Source organism: Rhagoletis pomonella, unplaced genomic scaffold (assembly GCF_013731165.1).
Source record: "Rhagoletis pomonella isolate Grant_MI unplaced genomic scaffold, Rhpom_1.0 Rhpom_scaffold_00011, whole genome shotgun sequence".
Taxonomy (NCBI): Eukaryota; Metazoa; Arthropoda; class Insecta; order Diptera; family Tephritidae; genus Rhagoletis; species Rhagoletis pomonella.
Genome location: NW_023458565.1, coordinates 20423807 through 20447860, shown reverse-complemented (window position 1 = coordinate 20447860; position 24054 = coordinate 20423807). Strand labels below are relative to the sequence as shown.

The following is a 24054-nucleotide window of genomic DNA, read 5'->3' as shown; positions in this document are numbered from 1 at the left end:
ACCCTTGGTAACAGTCATTGGAATAGTGCAGGAGATTCGGGGGATGGAGGTATATCTTCCATTCGTGGAATTTGTTTAAAAGGTGGAACCGCGGCAAATTTCGGGTGTCTAAATTCGTTTCGTGAATAGTCAAAAAGATTTGTAGGTTTTATTATACGGGTCTAGGTCTTTCATTCTGACTGGGAATCATTCTGCCCCAAAACTGTTGTTGCACTGTGTTACTGAAAAGCTTCGGTAGTTATTTTGCATTCCTGCTCCCATGAGTTCATGCCATGCTTATGATATTGCCACTCAATATAAGAATGTATATATTTAGTTCTACATTTATCGGTCCAGATATGTGTTCATGTTTGCAGTTTTAAAACAGATATGTGTTTTTCTGGTATGCATTTGTTTGGTTTAATATTCATTCCACACATCGTTATAAATAAAATGTAGTTTTACTTAATACGAGTATGTATCTCTTAATCGCTTGAAAAAATTCGGCAATTTTTCTAACAAAATACTGCAGTGATTTCCTTCATACAAACATTAGCTCACGCATTCTCTTTAAGTGCTATTCGCATAATCGTTCTCTCTACTTACTATCCTGTAGTTCTAGCTGCTTTTTGCACTCTACTATTGCAACATAAACGGTGGCAGCCAAACGAACCGCAGCCGCAACGAGCTAGGCCAGCCACTTGGTGCCATTAACGCCATTGTCAGCCAGTCGGCCAGCCAGCCAGGCAGCCAAGCAGTAAGATACAGCAACTAAATACTGACGGCTTATGGTGAAAATGACAACAAGCTCTCAAATTTTCAATGCAGTTGCAACGAAAGCGGTTGACAAAACAAAAGGAAACAACTCAAAAAAAAACATTTTGTTTTTTTCTTTTTTCATTGCTTTTTTCCGCGTACTTAGTTTTATCAATTTGTTTGCTTTCGTGTTCGGTCTGTTGTTTGTTGTCTGTTGGTCATTGTAGCGACAATATTTGCTTAATAACTTTTTGTTACTTTTTTTGTTGCCGCTGTGTTTGTTGCCTCCGTTTTTTTTGTTTCCTGAAAGTTGTTACTTCCTTTCGTTGTGGACCATCAACGCTTGCGTTTTTTTTTGCGATTTCATTTTTCACTTCGCACTCTTGTCATTTTTTGCCCCCACTGGAAATTAAAAATTTATTTGCTTTGTGATATGCAAAAGTTGCAACTACTGTTAGTGCTCTGCTTCACTGCTCGACTGCTTTGTTTGCTTGGCTGTCGGCGCTTGTTGGTCGTTTGTCTGTCTGCAAGCTCTCGATTCTATTTACTGTTGCACGCTTGCTGCTTTGTTTTTACTGCGGCGTTTGTTGTTGCTTTCGTCGCTGTTGTCAGTTGTCCGTTTGCTGTTAACTCTCAAGCACTACACATCCTTGCTTATCCTTCGTTTTTCGCCCTTTTGCTGTTTTATTTTCCCACTTCTTTTACCATTTGCGCCATTCCGCTTGCATAATTTTGTTGCTCTTGCGTCGCGTCGCGTCGCTTCGGTTTATCAGTTTTTCGCTTTTATTTATTTATGAAGTGCCCGCCTGTGTGCCCATTACCAGCACTTGCGTCTGCTGTTGCTTCCCTCGGCGCCATTTTACCACTGTCGATGCGCCGTCGTTTCGCTCCTCCGTTGCCTTTTTTCCTCTTGCCTCGCCCTTTGCGTTGTGGCGGCCAGCGTTGGCGATGCGTTTGTGGTGCACGTCTGCGTTGCTATGTGCGTCGTTGAGGAAGTGCGTGCGGCGTGATTGCTGACTCCTGCTGTTGTTCGAGCTCAAAGTGATGCTCTGGCTGTGGCGGAGGCGGTGGCGGATGTGGATGTTGCTGGTGATGACGATGCTGGTGGTGATGGTGGTGGTGGTGGTAGTGGTCTTGATGATGCTGGTGCTGATATCGCTGTTGATGCTGAAGATGTGTGTGATGGTCGTGATGATGGTGCTGCTGATGTTTCTGTTCTTTATATTGCTGCTGTTTTTGTTTTTGTTGCTGTTCTTGTTGCTCATCTTGTGTGTAATATTGTTGCCAAGCCCGTCCAAAGACCGGCGCTGCCAGCTGCTGCTCTCGATAGCCATAATGCAAATTTTTCTCAACTTGCCACTCCTCCACTTGGCTGTGTTGCTGTTCTAACTGGTCGCCTTGCTTCCCCTCAAGTGCGTTTTGCTGCTGCTGCTGCTGCTCATTGCTTCCGTAATATTTCGCCTTTTCATCGTCGCCTGTGCTGTGATCAACGTCGCCATTATGGTCGCCCTCGTCGCTGTCGTGGCCATAAAAACCAAAATCAGCAATAAAAATATTTTCATTCGACACAGCCACATTTTTTACGCCCTTTTTGTTGTTGTTGTTTTTATTGTTGTCACGCTCGATGTTCGTACGCATGCCGTCACCTCCGTCACTGCTGACCGCGCTGCTCTGCTCGCCACCACGCCAGTTGCTGCTACTGCCTTTGTTTTTGTTTTTCTTGTCACCATTTGCCGGCCTCTTTTGGTTTTGCTCCTCTTGTTGTTGTTGTCGATTATTGCGGCGCGGCGGCAACATTGCCGGATATGGTATAATGTCTGGTTGCAATTCACTCGACGTAGACGAGGACACTAAATGCTGCTCTTCTTGCTCTGCTTCTGTTGCTTCTTTTATCTCCTGTTGTTCTTGTTGTTGTTGCTGTTGCACGTAGCGATTATCACTCCCATTGTCATCTGCGATGTTTTGCTCGTTGTCCTGCTTGCCAATGCTGTTTGCCATGTTTCTTTTGTCATTGCCACTGCCAGTCGTGTTCGCATTGTTTGCATTGTTGTACGCATTTTTATTGTAGTTGTGCGTTATGGTGCTGATAATGTTTGTCGCCGCATTTTTATTATTGTTGTGGTCATCTACATAGCCACTTGTATGCCAACTACTATCCTGGTTGTTGTTGTTGTTTTCCAGTTTGCTGTTGTAACTATTGCTGCTATTATTGCTGCCTCTGTTGCTTTGCATTGTTGCGCTGTATTTGTGTAGGTTGTTGCAGTTTTCCTGTTTCGGTCAAAGTGTGGCGATAATAGGAAGCCATGCGGAAGAGAAAAAGAAAAGGTTGTTAAAAATATGAATTCCATTGCGTTCAATTTTGTATGTTTTTTTTTTTAAAGAGAGGAACCCATAAACTCAATAGCTTAAATGGCTTAAATCACATTCTTATATATACATATACTTATGTATGTATGTATGCGCTAGGATGCCCCAGAACTTAGGGACAACATTTATAATTCGATACTCATCCCCTGTATGCTTTTTTCGTTGCTCTAGATAGGATATCCTATGTCCACATGACTTTGAATCAGTAATTTTTTTTTGACGACTTTAAGCCAATCTCTCCTAGAAACCAGCCTATTTCCATTTGCTCTAGAAGAGCTGTGGAGATAGGCAATATATATATCTTTAATTTATTACATAATTTTTTTACGAGTCCCAACAAAACTCTCAGTGTAACGTTGCCTAAGTTTTCCACCAGAAGTTAGTCTCTTCTTCGCCTTCAGAACTTCTTTACAAAGTGTTATACGCCGATCCGAACTGACAGCCATGTGACCAATGGCTTGTGTTTCCCTGATATTCCGATAAGAAGCACTATGTTCGATTTACTCTGTGTGTGTACAGCTACTCTGGACTTGCGAGAACAGGTGTGGGATTCTGGAAATCGCTAAAACATAGCCCTTAAAATATCCAACGCAAAAGCGGGAGGGCTTCAATATAAAATCGTAAACATTATGGATATGTTATGTGTCGCTAGAGGTGCCCAAGCCGTATTCATTTAGACGGAAAACTGAATTTTCAAACTGTACATAATTTGCGGAAAGGTTATATATTTTTGCATGTACAGTTCGAGACAAAACTATGTTTTCGAAATGGTGAATCTCTTTCTTCCGAATTCTTGGATCTGACATTTTAAAAAGAAATACTCTCTTCTATCTGCCGTAACTAACTACAGTTACCTTAACCCTAGAACACACACCCGGGTACAAATGTATCCACTTTCAACTTTGAAGTGTTGTAACTTTTGAACCGCTATACCTCTATACCGCTATCTAGGAAGATTATTTAGTTCTGAGTTCAAATTCAAAATTTGAACCAGATCGGACCATTGGTTCAGGAGCTACAGCCTTCCAAACACATTATATACGTAAACACACACCCGGGATACGTTTGTACCCCAATAGTAAAAATCCTCATAATAATAAAAAAAAAAACATTTTTTATATTATTTTTTTTATTTGAAAAATTAAAAATATTCATTTCACACATTATATTATTGACTTTTATTATAAAAATTATAAAAATGCATCTTATATCTAAGGAAAATCATGGCAAATAGAGCAATTTGTTGATGTGACCGAATGTTCAAGACACATTGGCTTCTTACATTTGTCGCACAGCTTTCTGGTTTTTCTACGGCGTTTTTCCTCTTGTGCGTAACATAAATAGCAAGATCCGGACACAGGTTTTGGCGTGCGCGCTGCGGCAGATGTTGATGCTGCTGTTGACACCATTGATTCCACCGGTCGGTGGAAATATGCTTCAATAGCAATTTTAGTCGAAAAATTTCGCGTCACTTGACGATTTATGGCTCTGGCTTCAATAATGGGCATACACAATGCTTCAGCCAAGCTGCGCAGGATCTGCTTACGCTTGTTGTTTGTTCTCCAAGGCAACATAGGGTTATTCAAATCGTAGACAATGTAGGCTGCAAGAGCTGTAATGTCCAACATGTTGAAGAACATCGCTAGTGGCCATCGTTTTGTTTGTCTTTGTGTTGGATATTCCGCAAACATTTGGTCCATTCGATCAACACCACCTTTGGTACGATTATAATATTCAATTATTTCAGGTTTCCCACTGTCAGCTATTTCAGCATCATTATGCATGGTCGAAAGCAAAATTACTGCTTTATTTTTTTTGGGAACATAAGAGCACATTGTCACATTATTTTTGAAGCCAAATGTCGTTGAACCAATTGTCCTGTTTTTGTTCTGCTTCATTTCTTGAGGAATATATGATTTGTTTTTGCGCAAAGTTCCAACGATCGTGAGTTTCCAGGTGAGAAGCAGTTCTGCAACTGGCAAGGTCGTAAACAAATTGTCCATTGTAATGTTTCGGCCACTTCCTTGGTATTTGGCAGACAAATCCTTCACCACTCGTTCGCCTTGGTTCGTTTCCCTACCAGTTTCTGCTTGACCAGTATATATTTGTCCATGCAGTGGATATGCATTTGTGGCATCGCAAATCCACCAAACCTTGATACCATATTTAGCAGGTTTTGACGGTATGTACTGCGTAAACCGTGTGCGTCCACGGTAAGGAAATAATTGTTCATCAATCGTCAAGCATGAGCTGGGCTTGTAATGTGCAGCAAGATTATTGTTCATCATCGTCCACAACTCACTGATCGGTGCTGCTTTATCAGTTAGTAAGCGTGTTGCACGAGTGTTTTTATCGTCAAATCTTAGGAACCGCAATATCGAACAGAAACGGTTGACTCCCATTTTGACGCTCCATAAATCTCGAACATGTTCTCCATTGCTATGGTTCGCACCAGTCATAATAAGTATGCCAAAAAATGCATACAGCTCTGTTATTGACACAGGCGTCCATGACTTAGGAGTTGTGTTTGGATGCGCATTGTTGTAAGCATTATAAGTTTCTTTTGCTAACTTATTTGTGTGGCGCATAATTATATCAGCCATTTCAACGTTCATGAAACATTTGAATGTTTGCTCTATTGACAACATTTCAGTGCATCTAGCTGGTCCAGAACGTTCTCTTATAATATTTTGTCTGAGTACCTGACGACTTACATTTGGTTCTTTCATCCACTCAGTACCATCACGTGCAACAAATTTTTCGGCACTAGCAGGTAATTCATTATTTTCTTCTACTTCTTCTTCTTCATCGTCTTCTTCATCATCCTCATAGTCCGCATAATCAGGTAATACTTCTGCGGCACTTTGCGAAACTTCAGCATCGTCATCAGCAATTTCAATGTCATTGATTTGAATTTCTTCTTCATCTTCTGAGTCAAAGTCATAGGCGTCATCGTCACAAATTTCATCAAATAAAGATTGTATATATGATTCTCGCTGTTCCTCAGTTAGCCTGCATAATAAAAAAAATTAGTATATGTTTACATTGTTGCTTATTTTACATTTTTTACCTTCTATATGCTGCACTTGATAAATATTCGTTTCTTCTTGAAGTCATTTCGTATCCAGTTATTTATAGTTTCAGATATATTTATTTTCACTTATATTTTCACTTCTTACACTTTTGAGCACCAAAACAATAATGAAAATATCAACAGGCAGCATTTATAACAACACCTCGTGTGAAAACAACCCTTGCAGCTGCATATAAAATACAAAAACCAGTTATACCAGTGTATTTGCTACCTATGTACCCATACCTTGCGCGACCTTTTTGCACATATCTTTTGAACCAGGTAGAATATTTCAATGAAATAAAAACCAAAATGTGTATTCGTTGTTACTCTACAAGTATATTATTATAAATTATATTATTTTGTTTTGCATTTATCAGGACAACAACAAAAACAAAAATCCACTGTTGCATGTCCTGACATTATTTGCCCATATCGCTGGAACCAGTAGGAATATTCGAATGAAACAAAATACAAAATACTTGTTATATATTAAAATATACATTTCAAAAAAAAAAATCATAGAAATCGGTTGAATAAGCATTAAAAAAACCGCAAAATAAGGTCCCGGGTACAAACGTATCCCGGGTGTGTGTTTACGTGGTATTTTCTGGGTGTGTGTTCTAGGGTTAATTTACAACAAAGAAGGTAGACTGTTGGGCACCAGAAAATGCCTAAAATGTGAATAAAAATAAAAAACGATTTCCTGAAAAGTTATTTGACCACATTCGAAATGTACCTAAAAGGATGTGTTTGTACCGAATATAATTTCAAACTAAATAAAAGTACGATTGAACCAACTTTTCCATCACTGTAGCTAGTCGAGCAGCAGACTGTGTGTGAATACTAAAAAGCGGTAGCTTAATTAAAATGTTAATTGACTCAATTAAGTTTCTGTCCGAATTTATTATAAGGCTGTCTAAGTCTATTCAGAACTATGTACATTTTCAAATTAAATTTTTTCTTTGATCGTTAGTTATCTGTACATACCTTTTCATTTTATAATATCGTCGTTAGCAATGCAAAAGACCCCAAGTTATTTCAAATACAACATAAAGACAAATTTTATTAACTCAAGCAGAGAAGCCCAGAATGAACCTCATATACATACATATGTATATAATGCTGTAAAAATTAATTTTAAGAATGTTAAATTTAACTTAAATTTTTAAGTTGTATTCTTTATTTTATATTTTTATGCAATTTATTAAATAAATAAGCTCACTTTAATTTATAAAAATTGGCGTCTGATTCGTCTCTTTTTTCTACGATTTCACACAAAATATGGCACTGCATGCCTAGGAAAAATTGGCAGCCAAGTTGAGGGCCAATAAAATCCGCAGTATGCGGGGCACTTAATATTGATGTTGATATTAGACATTGTTGTCACTCATACGCCATGGCATGTGAGTAACTTAGACTAGAAGGCAGGAATCAAGTAAAGCCTTTGGCGAATCTTCATTCGAAGGAAACAAAGTACTAAATAGTTCTAAAAATTATTGTACACTATTGTATGATCTACACCTTTTCACTTATCTATATTAGAACAAAATCCAAGAAGTCGGTATTTATGACTTTTGGCCCAAGATATATTTTAGACTTACACATTAAATAATACATTTTTGCGCATTATAACAAAACTACCTATTACAAAAATTAATGCACTTGATTTATTTGTCTACCAGTTTAAGTTATTCAGATGCCACGGCGTATGAGTGACAAGAATGTGGTAGTGCGTAACTCTAACCACTTGTCCACGGCGGCCGCCCTACAACTACTAGATACAAACATATTTATTTCATAATGTATCATATACTATATCGATTATTGGATAGAAGATCGACCTATTTCGTTTGCATTTAGCGTTATTACGCGAAAAATTAGAAAAAATCACTGGCTTTCCAAATGGCTTCCCACATACTGCATCTTCATTTTTCATGCATTAAATGAACGCTTCCTCATAACAAAATGCAAATATAACCGTAATCCCGATTTGATCTACGTATCAATTACGTACACATAAATAACTTCATTTAGTTTAAAATCCAGCTGATTAAAATGCGTTTGTTGAGTTTAGCAATATTTTCCCCTTTTGAATGTTAACAGCTAAACAGAAATTAACTCGGAAATATGTACATACATATGCAGATATTTTTTAAATTATTTCTAAAGAAAATACATTTACAATAGTGATGCGGACGTATGGGACCGCTGCACCCCAGTGAGAACAAGAGAGCTTTCCAATTCGTCGACAAGGAAATTTACAATTGGAGCTCAAACTTTTGCTTTTTATTTGGCCAAGTTGCTTACGCAATTTCTACATAGTCTGCGTTTCCGGACAGAAACAGTTATTTGCGAGAAATACACTCGCAGGTTTGTCATTGGCTACGGATCAGCGAATAAGTCCTTTTCATAACCTTAGGAACCACATTATTATTTATGTACATAGGGGTCCAATGAACCACAAATGGTAGGTAATGCTAGTTTTTTCCGCCGTATACAAAGGGTTAAAATAGTAGCGGAAACGCTTTCTAAAATATGCGTTTACATTTTATCCGGCCGTCCAACCTATCAAACCGAGAAATATTTTTTGAACCGTTTGCATATTAAGGTGCTATATTAAAACCGTTTATTGTTATTCGATGATGTTTAGGCTACATTTCGGTTAGAAAAAAATTTCGCGCAGAGCCGAAGTCATGCGTGATCGTTCTGCATCTCCAGTCAATGCTTGAAGCGGATTTCAGTTTCTAAATGCGAATTAAATTTATTTTGAATTTCTAAATAGGTGGCAGCTCCTTTTAAGAATAAGTTTTGAAATAAGTGTTTCTTAAACCTCTTTTATTTGATATCAATATCGAAAGAGTTCGTTGAACTCGTTAATTAAATTGATTTTAAATTGAAGGGAAGGTGAATATTTTAATAATATATAAATTTTTTCTTTAACTTTTATTTTCGAAAAACATAAATCTTGGTCGAACCACCCTTTTCATCCGACATCCACATATTTCACTTATTAATTAGTCGATTTCAACTTTTAAAATACATAGGTGGCAACCCGTAAAACAAATATTTTTGAAATGAATTTTTGAAATGAATAGTTTTAGAACTTGTTAGATTTAATTTAAACTTTTTAAAAAGGCGCCAGCTCTTTTAAAAGAATATCCTTTATGTTAATTCAGATCATAGCAAGGCACATTGAACAGGTAGTATAAGTAGAGCAGCTGATTTGATTGTTTTCAAATTATTTGGTCTCGAAACTGTCAAATATTATTAATTTATTCTCAGAAAATTTTAAATTGTTAAAATCTATTTGCATGTGAAACCTTTTTCCATACAAAACAAGCGATTGAATAGCAGCTTTTGGAACGATCGCCCAACTCAGCAGCACAACCGCTGATTACTGGGCCTTACAAAGGCTGGATCAATGCTTCGAGAAGCAAACAAATTTACTAAGAAAGAAAGTGGCAACAATTTTAATTTTTTGCAATTTAATTTTTTTATTTTTTTTTGTATTTCACATGGCACGCTTTGATTTAGAAGGAAAAAATCAGAACAGGTTTCGACACTTTCGGTACCAGAAGCAACAACAAAATACACGCAAATGTTGTTTTTGCTCTAATGCTACTAGCTGTTTAATATGCCTTGGGTCATCATAGCCTTTATGTCTGTCAAATTTCATTGAAATACGGCCAGCCGTTTTAGCGTGAAAGAGCAAGAAGACTACTCACACACCACTCACTCAAAAACTTTCACGTTTATATGTAGTATCATGATACAAGCATTTAAAGATAAAACCGTTCGCTCAATTCGTCGGTCATCGTTTATTTCTTGAAGTTTGTCTACTTTATAAAATTAAAATTTTCAGAGCAACTCAATTGCCAAATAAAAGTAAAACAAAAAATTAACATGAAAATATTAAATTTTATTTTTATTTGAGACTAAAAGGGAGAATGCATGTGTGAGATGAAAAATTTGAAAACAATTTTGTTATGCTAGATAACTTCAAACATATTCAGGCTGCCTCTCAGCGGTTTTACCTTTAAATTTTTGTATTATGTGTAGTATTAAGTAGTAGGATTTTCGAATTTGGTAACTTCTTAATATATTTTTCAGTCGAGCCAAATTTTAAATTTGGCATGGTCTGCTGAATTTTTATCACTAATTAAATGAAAACTATTCAAAATTGATATTGTAAAATTTTCTATTAATCGCAAGCGTCATTTCACCATTTCGCCATTTAATATTTTGTCAATATTCTAATTACGAATCACATAGACACTGCAGCACCCCTTGAAGGCATGTGGGTTTAGTTTTGGTATAAACTCAGTTTTAGCTTAGCGTTTTGTGCTCTATGTGTCCATAAATAGTGCAAGAAGTATACTCTGTGTAAGACCACGCTTTTCCGGCAGGGCCACAGCCAGTGGATTTTAATTTTCGAATGATGTTTCATTTTCCTTTGGCTCTTACAATATTTATTCATTGATTTACAAGCCATTTTCAAATACGAGTATCTTGCTCAAAGTATGCGGTTTTATCTGGCCATATTGCTTGTATGCTAGCACATTCATATCCTTTCATTCATGCATTCAAGCGGAAATTGTTTTCACTTCTCATTCTAATCGCATTTACTTGACCCCTTTTTTACCAGCAATATGAACCTGCCGTCTGTTTCATGCTGCTTTCCTACACTCAGCCTTTCAATATATTGTCATACAATTCATTCCATGTACTATTGTTCTTAAGTGACAGGATCTATGCCCAATAGTATGTAACCATTTGTGTTGGAGTGATTTTTATTGCTTGCTTTTTTAATAAGCTTTGTACATAAGTGATTTTTTATCCTGTATTGTCGTCCTTACTTGTTCTATGTGTGTTTTGTTCTTTGTACATGGAATTTTTATTGTTTCCTGCTTTATCTCATTTTAATTTTACTGCTTTTGCTTGGATTGAAATTTTCATTTAGAAACAAGTATATTTATGCGCAATGGCCCTTTGTTCTGTCAAAGCAGGCTTTCTGACATACTACATGGGCCTATCAATAGGGCCCTTAGGAAATAGGTAAAAAAGGCAGGAGTGAGAAAATGTGATTTTATGGCATTTTACTCTGATGTAATCCGCAGGAAGCAATGTTGCGTGTGTCACTTCTGGTCTGTGCTGGCTACTTAGGTATTTATATACATATCTGTATTTATTTATGGCACCATGTATGCATCAATGAATTTTTTATGTAAGCAATTTTTATTGAAGGTCAATTGGCTCTGCGAAAATGTGTGTCCTTTTATTGTTAATAGTATTTATTTTGATGAGATCTTATGGTCATTCGTTAAGGATGTTACACTGTTGCCGATATTATTTGAGCACCTTTACCATTGGTTTCATAATTTTGCCGAATGATGTAAAATTTTTATGTTTTCATTGGAATTTTAATGTGCAATAAAAGACATTCCAGTCGTGTGATTTAAGATTTTATGCGAATGTACAGTATCGGTTATATCATCAGGACCCCAATTTCAAAATGTAAGTATTTGCCACAAATATTTACTTATTTATTTTTAAGAATTTTCTATTAAAATGCAGTTCATTCTCTAAAAAATCGTAGTTTAAAAATTTGTAGAAAACAAAATAATAAAATTGAAAAAAATTTAATGAAAATTTCGAACTTTTTCTCAGAAGTGTTAGAAGTTTCTGTGTATAAAGTTTTATAGCGCATTAAATTTTAGTGGCTAAAAATTAAAGTTGATTTTTTTAAGTTTATTTTGCTGAAGGTGTTGCGGTTTTCTTCTACGTATGTATATGAGCAAATCTTATGAGTTGTTTTCACTCCCTTCTTTTGCCAAAAAAAAAACATTAAAGCATTCTTCTTGCATTAATTTCAATCAATGGAGTTCCAAAACCAAGTACGTACAATAATAAATAAATCAAGTATTTGAACAATTTTAGCTCTAAAAAGTTTACTAAGGCGAAATTACTAATTTTTCATTGTTACTCGAAAAAATTATATTTTTTTAAGAACTTTGGGCAGTTTTCAAATAAAATGTTGATGTTAGAGGTAATACAAGTTTTCATCATATACAACATACCAGTGGTGTTTCAAGAGTGTGCCACCAAAAAAAGGCAGCTATTTTGTAGATATTTAACGATTTTTTTCATTTTAAAAGTTTAATTTACTTCAAGATTTTAACATTAAACGGTGAAAATTTTCTTGCCCTAGCGAACCAATCTAGAGTAATGAAACTAATGTGCCATCAAATGAAAAAAATTACGCTCATTATAAGTAAACGCTGATTTGAGAAACAAAAATTTCAATTTTACAATTTCTATCGACACAACTTAAATTCATTCTAAAATTGTTACATGGATGAAGAAACTAATACATATTCTCCTCGAATACTGTAGAGAAATATTCCACACCCATATTTAATTATTTTTAAATAATATGACTTTTAAGCAACGTCTTGCGAGTATGTAACGACTCGCGAGATTTGTTCATATGTAAGAGAATAAATTGTGTTTATTCGTTATATTGAAGCAAGTGCGACAAAAATAAATAAAAATCAACGGACAATAAAAATGCTTACTTAAAAAAAAATTCTAACACTTCTGAGAAAAAAGTTAGAAATTTGGAGGGAAATATATTGAACTCTTTTTTTAGTTTTACGCAAAGTTTTAAACTTGCGTTTATTTGGGTTTTATTATAGAATGAACAGTATTTTGATTGCAAATTCTTAAAATTTTTTTTTTGCTATTTATAAGCCTATTTAATAACAAACTAATATTATTTTTTTGAATTAAAAACGGCCTAAAGATCAATAAAATTAAAAATAATTAAATAAAAACATAAATAGACAAGTCGAATCTTGGTGCAATTCATACATATATAAAAGGTCTGTTTAAAGAGACGATCTGCTTCTTCTAACAGTATTGAAAAAAGAATTTAGTGGTTCCATTTCCCTCAAAACAAGGTGTGTTAACTATAAGAAAGACATGTTTTAAGAGATATATATGTGGTTGACCCAACTAAACCGTTTTCCCTGTGTAGCAGAGGCGCACTCCAAAGTGAAGCCCCTCTGGATAGCGCGATGCTAATCGTGAAATCGCAGGCGGATGTTTTTCTACAAAAGGACTTCATTGTGGGTGCAACTATTGACATTGAGGGGGTTTCTAATAATATTCTTCCGGAGCCAATTGTCAGAACCTTTGTAAACTTAGCACCTTAGGACAGGCGAGCCTTCTTGCAACTCAGAGAATGCTGGAAGGTAGCTAGGGCATAAGTATGCAACAAAAAATATATTTCTGGTTGAAATGGACCGCAGGCGTTTAATTTATCTTCTTGGGTTCACAAAGCTGCACCGCCCAATTCTACGTACTTTTAATGTGTGATTAAATCAAATAAGTAAAAAAAAACAGTAATAAATATTACTCACCTTTTTGTTACATTCGCATTTCAATATCCATTCAACTGCAATGAATTTGTTTTCAATTTGTATTTGATGTGATTGCAGGAATTCCTGATCGATTGGCTCCAGCGACACTGTATCCCATAGCTGTAGTGGTGACTGTCCTTCCGGCTTTTGCTGTTGTTCGGCAAAGCTGATGGGGTCATTGGCATTCAAGGGGCATAACAACTCAACCTGCAAGAAAGAGGGAAATCAGAAGAGAATAAAAATTTTCTAAATACAAAAGCTTGATGACAAGTCGAGGGGCTAAGGACTTCGCAAAAGCACAACAGTCTAAGACCACTCCCTAACTCTGGCCTTACGCTCGTAGTGTGTAAACTCGCTGATTGCATAGGGAGTATCAGGGCGACTTCGTGAAGGAGTTTCAATGAAGGACATTTTGGATTTCGACTTCGAAAAGTTTGGATGGGTTCATGAGCGCCATAGAGCGGTGGATGGATTCCCAGTAACGAGACAGAAGAGGAAAAAAATCTGGAATCGATCATTTGCTGTGATGACAAAATATGGGAAGATTTCAAAGCCGAAGGTAATGACGAATGCAGAGCCCACAGAAATCAATTGAAGTGGGCGTAACCCGTATTAGCAACAGTAGTGCTACAAGTGCTACACGTAAAAACATTGCAAAATGATGAAGCTGTCGATAAAACAGGCTTCGCTACAGTGTGCCTTAATATGACTTTGTTAAGATCAAGTCCAGGATCAAGATCTTTACTGAACCTATGGAATTGAGAGGAGTACATAATGTCACACGATAAGCTAATGTCAATACGACTACAATACTACGCCTATCGAAATTCGAAAAAAATGGTGATCTTATTTTCTGGAATACCCTAATATGTATTAATTGTATATAACATATCATTTTTTTTTCACTCACCTGTATGGTTGTAGATACCGAGGGTACACAACATTTTCCCGAATGCTGATGACAAAGTCCACATAATTTCGGTCGATATAGCTTTCGTGAAATGCAGGCGCCCAGGCGTATGCGTGCAGGCCCAAGGCGCTGCAAATTGCGGCATTCGTGTCCTTTCTGCAAAGAATATACGATTTATTGATTAAAAATTTACATACATACAATACATATATACATATTTCTTTAACAACAAGGACATCGAAAAAATTACAAAATTATACTTCAATGCTAAGACCACTTAGATTCATTTTATTTAAATTAAAAGAAAATTTGCAGAAATTTCTGTTTTGCCATTTTAAAGCTTCCGTTTTGTAATTTTTTTTTAGTTATGTAAAGATTGAATTGCCTTCTTAAAGAATGCCGACGACTTATCCTTAACAATTTAATGTATTCAAGCTGCAAACAAACACCGAAGATTTCTCTATGCAGACAAGACGACAACAGACAAGATTTGACAGCTTAAACCGCTTTGTTTTACGGAGAATGATCAACTTAAAATTCTGCAGGAGGAAACGTAAAACTTTTAGCCGAAAGTTACAACAACACACCTACCAGTATATTAGGGCGGCCCTTAGAAACATCAACACCTAAACTTTGTGCGTAAATTTTGTTAATATTTTGTTCTACGTACAAAATAAAGACATCTCCGAAAATTTCGAAATTTTTAAATACATTTTAGAGCTCGCTACCAGAGTTCGAAAAGTTGATTTTTTTTAATAGCAAAAATTCGACAAAATGTCAATTTTTATCAACTTTGGTCCAATAAAAACAAGTGGTATGTCATTTTACGTGAAAAAAGTGCGTTTTGAGCTCAGGAAGTCCATACATAATAATCCATATACACGAGTTTCTTGGTATTTTTTTTTCAACATAATTATTTGCAAACCAGTGTGAACTTAGAACAAATTTCTTAAAAACGGCTCTCTCATTCACCACTCCAGGTGAAAAGCTACTTAGGGAGAAAGCACTTGAATTTTATCTAGCTTGCATCGCTTCAACAGCTTTTTTTAATTTAATTTTGTTTTAATTGTTAAATTAATATTAATTAAGAAAAATTTATATTTCTTAAATTAAATTAAATTTTTAGAAATTTATTTTATTTATTTACTGTTTCAAAAGGAAAAATATATATTTTTTAATTTCAATAATTTTTATTATATTTTTTAATCAACAAAAAATTTTGTAAAATTTAATTTTCTTTTTGGTTTTAGATTTTAAAAGGAAAACTATATTTTTTTACTTTAGTTAATTTTAGGATCTTGTTTTATTTTATTTATTTTAATTTTTTGTCTTTTTTAATTTAGTTCTCCTTATTTTTTTATATTTTGTTTAAAACAAAGTATATATTTTTATTTTATTTAATTTTTAGTACACATCAAATTCTGTTTTTATTTAATTTTTTTCATAATTTAGTTTTCCTTTAATTTTTAGATTTTATCTTTGTGAAAAGAAAAATTCCTATAAAGATAATTTCGTTTAATATTTATTAGAAATACTTTTATTTATTTTTGCTTTATTTTCATTTTACTTTTCATTTAATTTTCTTTAATTAATTATTTAATTTATTGGTTTTGATTGTGCTTTTATTAATTAATTTAATTTTTAAGAAACTTATTTTCAACAATTTTATTGCGTTTGAGGCTGTTTTTAAATGAAAAATAATTTTCTTACGAAAAAATTTTGTATTTCGGAAGACTGTGGTGAGTTGAAGGGCCGTTGCCAGAATTTTCCCCACCCTACAGTGTGTACATAAATAAATAAATATGTATGTATATGAAGCAGCGAGAAATAAATAAATTTGTATGCTGATAGTAAAGTAAAGAGATTTTGTGATTTTTAAGCTGTTGTTGAAAAATAAACTGAAGTGAACGGATGCGTAAATTTTTTTTTAGCCTCTGTCCTAAGTTGAGAAATGCAATTGTCTGCTGGGGCTCTTAGCTTGCGGTTTTGCTTGTTATTGTTAGTTGTTTTGCTTACTTGGATTAACAATTTGTTAAATAAAAATATTTCTGCGTAACAAAGCATAAGTGCAACAAAAAACAATGCAGTTGAGTAAAGTTTCATAAACTATAATGGGGAAATTAAATCGAAAATAAAATCGAGTTGTGAACATTAACTAAACTATGAATTTGTGAGAAGATAGCAACTAAATTACGCTGAATAATATTAAAGCATACAAAATTCCGAAACAAAATTTTTTTTTGGTGTAGCAAAATTTTGACTCAAGAAGAATTTTTATCAACAACTTACGCGTATTCGATGCTCCTCGTGCTCGAACAATGCATTGTAATTTGTTGAATCCTTAATATCCTTAGGCTCACTTACAACTAAATTGCTCGCCGCCGCTGCCGCCGCATTATGGCTAATTAATTGTGGTTTTTGTTGCTGTTGTTGCTGTTCGTGCGCCTGCTTTTGTTGAATTGCTGTGGTTTTCTGCGCCAGCTGTGACTCTTCCATGGGTATTGCATAGTTTTTGTTTATTTTACTATTATTGTTGTTATTGTCTTGATCACATTTGCGGTTTTCACATAGTCGCAAGTTGCTCAATTGCCGGCAGCCTGCATTCGTGCTGGTGAAGCGCGTCGAAATGCCAAGGCCACAGGGTTGTGAGCAAGGCGTCCATGGACTTGTAGAGGCATTGTGGCAGGTGGCGTATACTGCAGCGAGGAAGAGAGGAAGGGACAGGGAGTTAGTGGGTTAGAATGGTAATTAAGAGAATATGTACATATGCATATTAGGGTGCCTCACCAAAAGAAGTAGCGTTTTTTTCACCGGAATTATAAAACTTATTACATTCTCAGACTTCCGCCAAAATATTTTGGAAAAATATTGAGATTTAGGTGAACTAGACCGATTTCAATATACCGCAAAAAATCTAACTATTTTGATTCCAGTAAAAAAAAAATTAAAATTTTTATGCAGAGCTTTTAAGCTAAAAATCTTTTATATTGAGGTGATTGATCTGAGGTGATTTGCTGAAAAAATATTTTTAGAAACTAATGTTTACTCGATTTCACAAAAAGGTTATCAATTCGTTGGAATATTTTTATTATACCGATTTCTACAATTCTTTTTTTTATCAGGAGGTGGTCCCATACTAATTTGGTTTAAATCCAATCATTGGATCATGAAGAAATTAACGATAAACTAAAATTTTTATATGAGAATTGAAGTTGGGTTATTTTTGTATAAAAAAAAGTTTATTCTTTGACAAAAACCATACAAATCAAACACAATAAACACATGTTTTCTTTTTTTAATATAATCTACGATTTCAGCAGCTTCCTTTCTGCATGATTTTCTGGACAAGTTTTTAAAAATATTTATTATTATTCACCTCTTTTATTAAAAAAAAAGAAAAAATATTGACTTTAAACTTTTCATATGAAGTTCACTTAGCAAATGCCGCATGCTCAAAAAATGCTCCCATACATGAGCATTAACGCTTATCACTCCAAAAGCCCGCAGAAAAAGGTGCATGTTTTTAGTGCTTAAAAAAAGCTATCCCAAAAAGCTCAAAATTAAGACTCCTTTCGGATCCTTATTTCAAAATGCTTACTGTTCGGCTAGCCGGGTTTTGTTCACGTCAGAATTTCTGCCACCAAAAGAGTCCGAAATGGGTCCGTCTGCTTGACTGATCTCAGAATCATATTTATTACGAAAGAAAGACTCATTTTAGACTCATAAATTCTGAGCACTCAAACCATTTTTTAAAGGGCTTTTACGTTTTTTTCCATTATTGCCAAAGTGGACCGTTTTCTTATCTAATTCCACTCTTATTTATTATGTTCCTCTTATAAATCTCAATATCCAGGTTCGCATATATCTTATGCCAAAATAGATTCTTATCAAAGCCATAAATTTTTGTACTTGTTGGTCAACGAGAGAATGAAAGGTTCTCAAGAGTTAAAAAAAAGAAACACCAAAAAAAAGATAAATCCTGGCCATACAACTTCCTTCCAGCCAACTTTCATTAATCTCTTAAAGAATTTTCTTTTATTTTTATCACAATGCAATGTTTCATTTCCTTATCCTTGCATGAGTAATTACGCCTCCTTTATCATTGCCTTCAGCATTACACTCGTACGCGCTCGCTTTGTCTTGCTGCCGAAAATTGCTCGCCTGTGCCTTGTACTCATAAATATTTCTTGTTAATTCGCCTTAAAAATCATTAAGTTTTGCCATAGCTGCTTGGCGGTCAACATGCCGCCCAGCTATCTACATGGATGACTGTGGTTGCCCAGCCGTGTTGGCCTCAGGCGGATGCTGTCTCAACGAAGTGGTAGACAACGTGACGCTATGGTATGGTAGTTATTGTTTTTGTAACACCCACAATGGCCACTGTGTTTGCGTTTACTTATCCAATACATATGTAGTTATGGTACATAAATACACACACAAACACATATGTATGTAAAGGAATATTGCGCTACAGGAGGCAGACCTAAAGATAGTTTTTTTTTGTTTGTTTTCGCATATTTGTGTTGCTGAAGAGCTGGCCAGGAAGCACAAGGCCACGTGCTTCCTTGCTTATTTGTGGAAAATTCTTTCAATGTGTGCTGTATGTGAAGGGCACACTGAGCGAAAATTTTAAATTTTTTGCCCCATATGATTATTCAATAAGTTAAGGTTAAGAACAGCGCCTAAATGTTTACTATAATTCCAATTTATTTCCAAAAATTCCGTTCTTGTTGTTTCATCACCCAATTTTTTCACTGTGTATTTTACTTATTTCACCGTAAAATGCATTCATTCCTCGAACACTTACCATCAGCTGTGGGATTCTCACACAGCCACATTTTACAGCAATGGCCCGGCACCTCCACCAGACGTGGTGATCTGCATGAAAGCGTATCCTCCGGCGCCGGCAGTTGCTCCTTCGGACACAGCGACGAACAGGCATGACGTCCATTCTGTAGCGAGGGAAAATAACGGAAGCTCTTAAAGTCAACTATGTTTGTTATATGTAAATGTGGGTATACATACATACATATATCTGCGCAAATGTATGTTGTGAAACAAAGAAGCATTAATAAAGGAATACAATAATTATCTTAAGAAAATGGAAAAATGCTGAAAGTGCGTAAAAAATCAAGGTTAAGGCAATGCATTTATGGGTGTGAGTTACATGACGTAAAAAAAGGAAACGAGGAATACATTAAAGAAGAATCTTTGTTATAGTAGTAAGAATTGCCGAAAAAATGCCTGCATTGCCTGCGAGAAGCAAACGAAAATTAATAAAAAGGTTGTCAGACTGGGCGGCCCAGTCGCAAATTAACAGACAATGCAAAGAACGTAAGTAATAAGAAATAAAATGTATTGCACCACAGCACAAAAGAGAAGCAATAATGCTTAATTTAATGGGTAGTTGTGCAATTATTGCGCCCAGAAGATTGAAAAGGCATTACCATAGCGATGGCTGAGTGGAAGAGCGACCTATCTCCGGAGCCAGTTCGAAAACGCCCTATTTCAGAATTTCATTGAAAAACGCCCTATCTATGTATTTTCGTTTGAAATAGAGCAATTTTGAAATTCAATCAAATTCTGAAGTGGGATATTCTTGAAAAATTTTATGAGAAATGGCGTTTTCGAACAGGCTGCCGAGATAGGCCGATCTTTTTGATGATTTTGTTATTGATGCACTATATCCCCATCTGTTAATGCATCTTTAGGGTGGGGAAAAACTAAGCTGCTTTTTGGCTTCCGATCTTTACTGTGCCCACTATAAGATAAAAACAAAGAATTACAATGTCAGTACCACACACGATCTGGGTCCGAATCGCAGCTTTCGATATCGGACGTAGCTTAGGTTAGGTTGGAATGGCTAGAAAGAGTAATTACCCATTTAGTCAATTTAAGTCGTAAGTACCTACTTGACCGAGCTTTGCTCCGAATGCATAATTTCATTAATTGTTTCAATTTTCAAGTTTTACGTATCAAGAGATTTTTCTAATTTTAAATAAAATGCTCAAAACAGAACTGGATGCCGGAATCTTTATTATTACCCAAAATAACAATCATTGACATGTACTTTTTAAAAATAATTTCATTCAAATATTGGCCGCGACTATGCTTTAGGTGGTCCATTCAGAAGGTCAAATTTTCAATTACTCTTTCCACCATTGCTATCGATATCTCGAGAATTACGCGGGAAATGTTGGCTTCCAAGTTTTGAATGGTAGATGGCTAATCTACAAAGACCTTTGACTTCATAAAACCTTAGAGAAAATAATCCGGTGGTGTTCGAAGTGCAAACATATTTCTTATTTTGAATAATTTGGAGGCTTTGTTGGGGTATGAGCCCTTCCATGATGAATTTTCAAAAAATAATGAATAAGAATAAGATGATAGTATGACACCAGTCACCCGCGATCTATAGAAAAAAAAACCGAATGAAAAAATTATAGATGGTTCACCCTCTACATACAAGGATTGCTCGTTTTAAGTAATAAGATTGGGGGAAAAAGCAGCTGTAATTTTATTCGCTTCAATTTGATAACGACTACCGCGATTCGGCCCTTTATATTTCGCTACGCTCGTACTGCAATTTACAGAGGGCAGGGGAAATACGAGGCAAGTCTTAGATTCTGCTTGGTTTTAAGATTAAGCCACCTTGATTTTACTGGGAACGACGTTTTCGCACAATGGTTGAGGAGGAGGAATGGCGCAAGGGAAGGAAACTTAGCTGTATATCCCCAAACATTTTCACGGATGGCTCTAAAATGACAATGGGAGTGGTTGCCGGAGTAAACTGCCAGAAATTGGACGTCAAACAGGCATTAAGGTTACCTGACCCGTGCAGCATATTTAAAACAGAGGTTTTCGCAATGAGGATGGCAACAGAGGTAGCCTACAACGAAACGACAGTCAACTCAAAAGTTAACTTATAACTAAACAGTCAGACGGCAATTAAGGCAGTTACCTCCTACAGTATTTCATTCAGAGTTGGGCATTATTCGAATAAATTGCTATTTAGATAATTATTCGAATAAAATTTTATCCGTAATATAATTATTCGCAGATAACTCATTTACGAATAAATTATTCGTGAATAAATTGCTTTCGAATAATTTATTCGTTGTTTTATTCGTTATTTTAAATAATGAATAAAAACTCATTTTAACACATTGAGCCACCTTTTACTTTTATTTCTATTGTCAAGGATTGTGAGTTAGCTGAATTTTGTTTGCTATTTTATCAAGAATACTAGCTCATTCCCTCTGGTTTCGCGGCCCCTGATACGATTTTTTGCGTTGGCCCATGCAAGAATAGCGTTGAATCCCAAATATGGGTAAAGTAAAAATTCTTAATTTAGGTTGAACAACTAAAGAGCAGAACCCTCCTCACACATATTTCTGCCAAAAAAATAGCGCTCTGATGCTATATGCAAGAAAAAATCCCTTTCAATGTCATGAGCTTTACCGATGGTCTTATTTCCACTTGTGAGATCTTTTCTAAGCGTGCGTAATCTTCTTCTATGATCTTGCAACTACAACATTGGTCCGATGCGTCAGCCTCTAGGCTTATGTCATGTAGGCCAACAAAAGTCCTTATAAGGAAGCTGAAGAGCACAGATGTGCGTTTTCTATTATAGGAGAGCCAAAAACCCTCGATGTAAAATTTGGCCATTGATATACCAACAGTGGTCTTTCTTGGAAGGATGTGGTCGTTACTTTCCTTGCTGATTCGCCACTTTTAAAATATCCAAGAGCTGGTTTCCTTGAGTCTTACTGCTGCAGCAATGGCCGCCCGAGCAATTTCATCAAGCGGAGGTAGATGCAAAGTCGCATTTAGGGTGTATGACGACGTAAGACATCGTAAATTCATATAATATAAACATAAAAAACAAAGTAGTACAAACATATGGGGTTTCTAATGATTTCGACTGCAGCACCATTATGAATTGCAACCTGATTGTACAATAAATAGGGATTTTCTAAATAACTCAACTGCAGCGCCACCTAGCGGGTCCATTTTTCGCATAAGTATTTTTCATCATGCAGCAAGAACACATTTTGAATTTGAACGAAATCTGTTCATAAATACGGCTTTTATAAATAACTCGGCTCCATCGCCACCAAGGAGTTTTCTAGTAGCCTTTAATAGGACTTTATGCGCAGGGAATAACCTCCGAAAATTTGACTTAAATCTATCCAGAGGTTTGATTTAAATCGCAACAACGAAAACGGTTATCATTTATCATATACATAAATATATGTACATATCTATATACATAAATTACTTCTTTTATTATTATTTTATTCGTTATTCGAATAATTAATGAAGATAATAATTATTCGAATAACGAATAAAATAATTTATCCGTCATTCGAATAATTTTTTTTTTGAATAAACAAAATTATTTATTATTTACGAATAACAAGAAAAACAATTTATTCATTTGTTATTCGTCATTCGAATAAATTTTGCCCAACTCTGATTTCATTTACTTCGCAGCCGTGGCCATTGACTGGCTGCCTGTAAACATAATAATGCATTTCTAATGTGTATACGACCACGAAGAACTAGAGCGTAATGAAACAACAGGTATGACTGCCAAGACCGGCACCACACCGAATCTCACAAAGACCAACTATATACATAGGCCACTCCAAAACTTGTACAACGAAATTTACGGCAGTATGACTGGGCAATTCAGGGCTAGTTGAAATGAGTTAACCACACGAAAAATTACAAAAGTGATGTGCAAAAACAGCTAAAGCAATTATACTCACTTCATCTTACGGCTATAAAGGAAGGATTGCAGAGTTGTTACCTGATTGCTTATGGGAAAAATTATGGTGGCTGCTTGTACACAAAAAATGGGTTTTGATGTTTTCTTTAACGCCTAAAATCGAACTCCAACTGGCAACGCTACGGACAGATCTACTTAACCTAACCTAACCACACAAGCTGCGATGGTCACAATTTTTGCGAAAGCGACAGCTATTTCGTTAGAACTTACCACAAGGTAGCTCCGTTATGCATTAATACATAATTTTTGTTTTTTTTAGATATTTGTAGTTATCGATAAGCCTTGGTACAATTTTACTTTAGCTTAAGGTCTCTAATAAAACTTAAAATATTTGTATACTATGGTCCCACTACTCCTTCTACCAGCGAAAGCACATACACTCTTTGAAACCTAGGTTCACAAAAGCCTTCAGAGCGCACCCATCTTCAACTTGGTATTTATATATATATTAAACTTGTTAATCTTCGCTGATACTGTTGATTATCAATCTACCAGTGTCCTTTTCAGGAATAAAATCTTTTTAGACTCAATAGACGACAAGGCAAACAGTATTTGTTTGGGTGTTTGTCGACGGAATCATTGACTAGAAGAAATGTTTTCGAACTATCTAACTGATACTTTAAGTTTTCGTTCTTCATGCCTGGTTCTCAATAATTATGGCTGGTGATCGTATACCTTCATTTTATTGAATGACCAGTAAATCAATTTCACAGATATTCCTCTTGCTACGCTATGAATCCTTTAACAGGCA

General features: G+C 35.4%; 1 protein-coding gene across 1 annotated transcript in view; it reads right to left on the bottom strand.

The window, feature by feature from the left end:
• Positions 1–1024: 1024 nt before the first annotated feature.
• LOC118746789 (transcription factor mef2A-like) overlaps positions 1025–24054 on the bottom strand; it is a 47469-nt gene continuing 24439 nt past the window's right edge. Inside the window, exons 4-8 of the mRNA XM_036480699.1 lie at positions 19317–19461; positions 16799–17205; positions 14510–14665; positions 13600–13806; positions 1025–3003 (exon numbers count right to left, since the gene is read on the bottom strand). Of these exons, the coding sequence (XP_036336592.1) occupies positions 1711–3003; positions 13600–13806; positions 14510–14665; positions 16799–17205; positions 19317–19461 (2208 nt within the window). The 3' untranslated portion in view covers positions 1025–1710. The remainder of the gene's footprint in view (positions 3004–13599; positions 13807–14509; positions 14666–16798; positions 17206–19316; positions 19462–24054) is intronic.